This window comes from Calcarisporiella thermophila, assembly GCF_041956535.1.
Source record: "Calcarisporiella thermophila strain CBS 279.70 unplaced genomic scaffold VTP21scaffold_14, whole genome shotgun sequence".
Taxonomy (NCBI): Eukaryota; Fungi; Calcarisporiellomycota; class Calcarisporiellomycetes; order Calcarisporiellales; family Calcarisporiellaceae; genus Calcarisporiella; species Calcarisporiella thermophila.
In genome coordinates, this window is record NW_027192204.1 from 364,524 (window position 1) to 368,529 (window position 4,006).

A 4,006-nucleotide genomic window follows, 5' to 3' on the forward strand; every position below is an offset into this window, starting at 1 on the left:
TTCTTCATCTTCATACTCCTCGTCATCCTCCTCATCCTCGTATTCTTCGTATTCTTCGTCGTCATATTCTTCCTCTTCTTCACGTTGTAGGCGCCTCTCTGCCAGTCGCTCCATCATTTCGAGGAATTTCCGGCCGTCGTTCTTTAACAGATCGTCTGCCACGGTAAGGATATTACCTAGATAGTAAAATGGTGCCATCGTCAATATAAAGTGCATCTTGAATTGATCTCTTCATTGCCATCTTCCCCCGCCACCCTCTTTATCCCCCTCTCTCCTTTTCCCAACAACAGCACCACCCACCTTTGACAGTAAAGCTGTTCCCAAAGCTGAAGTAATCTCTTCTTTCGTCGTTTTCCTCGTAATTCTCATGGTCAGGGTCGTAGGAAGCCTCCTCCGGCTGCACGTCGCCGTTGGTCCCCTCGTGGTTTTTCTGGTGATGTGCGTACTGCTCTAGCTCTTCATAGTATGCATCGTATAATATTTCGAGCTCCTCTTCAATGACCGATCTAAATGCAACCAAAAAAAAATTAATTTCTGCGAATGATCCAGGAAAAATAAGGCGAGATCGTGGGTGATTAGTCTACCGTTTCCGGCCACACACAGAACATGAGCACGAATGTTTCTGCTGCTCCTTCATCTTTCTTAAAACCGCCTCCTTCTCCACTTTGACGAGCGATCGTCTCTCCTGCTCGCTTAGCTTTAGCCAGAATTCCCTAATCTTTTGCCGCTCCTCCACGCTGTTATTTGTCCAGAATCCATCGCCGCCTGCACCGCTTCCAGCGCCCATATCGTGATGGTGCTCACCATTGGCCCCCTTCTTTTTCTTCTTTTTCTTCTTATTCCGGCTACTGGAAGGATTGGATGAAGAGAGGGAGAGGGGGGGGTGGTGGTGGTGATGGTGATGAGAGAGGGCGAATCCATCCACATCAAATTCAAAGACTTCATCGTCATCCGAATAATCCTCGTCCTCATCGACCTCGGTGGCCGACCGAGCGGTGCGCCTGTCTTTTTTCCGCTTTGATCTCTTCTTTTTCTTTTTTCCCGCTCCACCGGCGGTCGGTGCCGCTGCTGCGGAGGCGGCGGCCGAAGACGATGAAATGGGGGGTGGATGCTGCGGGGCGGGGGGGGAGGGGGGGAGCGCAGGGGCCGGTGTGGGAGGGGGAGATGAGAGGGGATTGTGCTTGCTCATGGTGTTCTTTACAATGTTCATGGATCTTCTGCCTGTACGGTCGAAAATGACTGCTTTGCGAGTATCAGTACCTGTGGGGACCATCGGTGATGGCTTGCTCTTAAGTGCGAGTGGTCTTGGGTTGATCCGCGCGCACACTTCACAGTCTTATTTTCGCTTTGTGTTTTATTAGCAGCCAGCGGAAGAGGGCAGCAGAGATGGAAAGAGAAAATAAAATGGTATAGTCTCCCTGTAACCTAACCTAGATTTAGGATATTTTTTTTCTGCTTCATGTGTGTGCTATCACTCTTTTAGAAAACATAAGGATCGGAGAGCGCGGGGTCGGGCAAGGCCATTCATACGAGAGCCAGGGGCATTTTTTCCCTCTCGCATCATGTTGCTCTTTCCTTTTAGCACGCCTCCCTCTTCCTCTCGCGCCCCCTCCTCTGATTCTGGTGCCCGTGCTGACGGAGGCGGGATGCCCTACTCTCGCCGGCTCTCACCAATGAGCACGGCTGGAGTTTAGCCTCTGAGGGGGGAGGATTACGTTAGTCGCGAAGTCTTTTCCCCTTTCTCTCTAGCCCCCCCCCCCCTCTCCCCTTACGACAAGCGCCTATCCGCGGGGCTCGATGACGACGATACAATGGCGGCCGCGTTCACGACCCCAGGGGTTAGGGGCGACGCGAGGGTGGCCAGAGCCACGGGTTGACCGGCCCCGGGCGTGGAGGCTGGCTCCCCGTCAAGTCAAGCCTAAGTGACTTTTTTTCAAGCCGCCAGAGCGAGCAAATGAATGGGATGCGAAGAGGCTTTAGAGTTTAGCATCGGAAAAGTGACGTTTAGCGTGGCTCTCTTCCCAGTGTCGAGAATAAAAAACTTGCTCGCTTGCAGCAGAGAAAAAAATTATTTCAAACTAAGACGGATTTTTTTTTGTTGCTCCTATCCCCCTCGCTCTTCATCAGGTTGGCTAATTCACCCAAAAAATAAAGATCCCTTCTCCATTCTCCTCATTATATGGCCGCATTTTGCTCGCTGTTTTGTCTGCTTGATTCCCATTCATCGCCAATCACCGGTATACCCCCCGCCCCCTCCCCCGATTTCCTCAAATAAACAACACGCCCTCGCAAAACCCGCCGTCACCTCCCTATTTATCTCCATCGCGCGTCGTGATGAATCGAATCCCATTCCTCAATACCACCACCAATCCCCCATCGGCTTCATGTCTAAAATCCGGCTTCTCCCCCAAACTCCCGACCCCGCCGTCCGTCAAGACCATAGCTGTTCACGCGACTGACCGCGAAGGGCAGCCATGCGAACTCGTGTACAGTCACTCTAACAAAATAGTCGGCAATGGCTCGTTTGGAATGGTGTACTACGCCAAAATCCTGAATACGAGCGAGGACGTTGCGATTAAAAAGGTGCTACAAGACAAGCGATTTAAGGTAAATGTGCGCTGTCTCGCAAAAATAGGGGGGGGATCGGGGTTGTTCTGATGTGTTTTGTGAGATAGAATCGCGAACTGCAAATCATGAAGGTGCTAGACCACCCCAACATTGTGCAATTAAAATCCTATTTCTATACCAATGGGGAAAAGGTATTTTTTTTTTCCACAGCCTCCAGTCTCCCCTGAGTCGCAGTAACCCTTTGTTTTTCGCTTGTGTCTAGAATGGCGAAGTATATCTGCAGCTCGTTCTTGACTATGTTCCCCAGACAATCTACCGCGTCACACGCGATTACGCGAAGCAGAAGCAGCCCATCCCCATGCTGCTGGTTAAATTATACATGTACCAGGTGTTCCGTTCCCTTGCCTATATACACGCCCTGGGCATATGCCACCGCGATATCAAACCACAGAACCTGCTACTGGACCCAGCATCGGGCATTGTGCGGCTGTGTGACTTTGGGAGGTAAGCGCAAGGACTCTGTGTTGACTCGCTTTTCTTTGGCTTGGCTTTCCCTGTGGATGAGAGCTCTAACTGTCTGCTCCCTCTCCTCTCTCTGGGATATGGTGAACAATGCAGCGCGAAAATTCTTCTTCCCTCGGAGCCCAACGTGTCGTACATATGCTCCCGCTACTACCGCGCCCCGGAGCTCATATTCGGAGCAACCAACTACACCACCAGCATAGACATATGGAGCGCAGCGTGTGTCATGGCCGAGATGATGCTGGGGCAGCCTCTCTTTCCGGGCGAAAGCGGCATCGACCAGCTTGTAGAAATCATTAAAGTGCTGGGCACGCCCACCCGGGAGCAGATACGAACCATGAACCCGAACTATATGGAGCAGCGCTTTCCGCAAATCAAACCCCACCCATTAACCAAGGTAGGCTGAAGTGAAGGGCTTCTTTCCCGTGGGCCGTCCTTTCCCTAACCTCCTCTCCCCTCTCCTTTCCTTCCCTTCCTTTTCCTTCCCTCTCCTTCCCTTCCCATCCCTCGACTGCTTCCAGGTGTTTCCAATAAGCTCCCCCAGTGCCCCCGAAGCCATCGACCTCCTCTCCCGCCTCCTAGTCTATGTCCCCACGCAGCGCCTCTCTGCCCTGGAGGCCATGTGCCATCCCTTTTTTGACGAGCTGCGGGATCCCGCCACTCGAATGCACGGCTCGCGCCTTCCGCTGCCTCCCCTGTTCGACTTTTCGGAGCTGGAACTCTCGATTCGACCGGATCTAGTCGACCGGTTAGTGCCTCCTCACGCAGAACCGCTGCTGCGAGCAAGAGGGATCGACGTCCACGGGGACTGGAGACCCATCCCGCTAGAGCAACTACGGCGCATGGTGTGCACGGAATCCATCTAAATGCTACATCCCTCGCATAGCCTTTCTTCCTCTCTCTCTCTCTCCCCCCC

The 4,006-nt window shown here is 52.6% G+C and overlaps 3 protein-coding genes across 3 annotated transcripts; 2 read left to right on the forward strand and 1 right to left on the reverse strand.

Annotated features, from left to right (window-relative positions):
• Positions 1-16: 16 nt before the first annotated feature.
• VTP21DRAFT_2425 (uncharacterized protein) lies at positions 17-1,273 on the reverse strand (the record flags this gene model as incomplete). The annotated part of the gene is made up of 3 exons (XM_069392617.1): positions 17-176; positions 301-506; positions 585-1,273. Coding segments are annotated over 3 exons (1,055 nt in total), but the record flags the coding sequence as incomplete, so codon positions are not given.
• A 289-nt stretch (positions 1,274-1,562) lies between these two features.
• On the forward strand, positions 1,563-1,877 carry VTP21DRAFT_2426 (uncharacterized protein; the record flags this gene model as incomplete). Its single annotated transcript, XM_069392618.1, has 2 exons — positions 1,563-1,688; positions 1,779-1,877. 2 exons carry the CDS (start codon positions 1,563-1,565, stop codon positions 1,875-1,877), a joined length of 225 nt encoding a protein of 74 aa, XP_069250315.1.
• A 457-nt stretch (positions 1,878-2,334) lies between these two features.
• Positions 2,335-3,956, forward strand: VTP21DRAFT_2427 (uncharacterized protein; the record flags this gene model as incomplete). Its single annotated transcript, XM_069392619.1, has 5 exons — positions 2,335-2,607; positions 2,676-2,759; positions 2,831-3,072; positions 3,187-3,487; positions 3,612-3,956. The coding sequence occupies 5 exons, from the start codon at positions 2,335-2,337 to the stop codon at positions 3,954-3,956; spliced, it is 1,245 nt and encodes a 414-aa protein (XP_069250316.1).
• Positions 3,957-4,006: the final 50 nt, after the last annotated feature.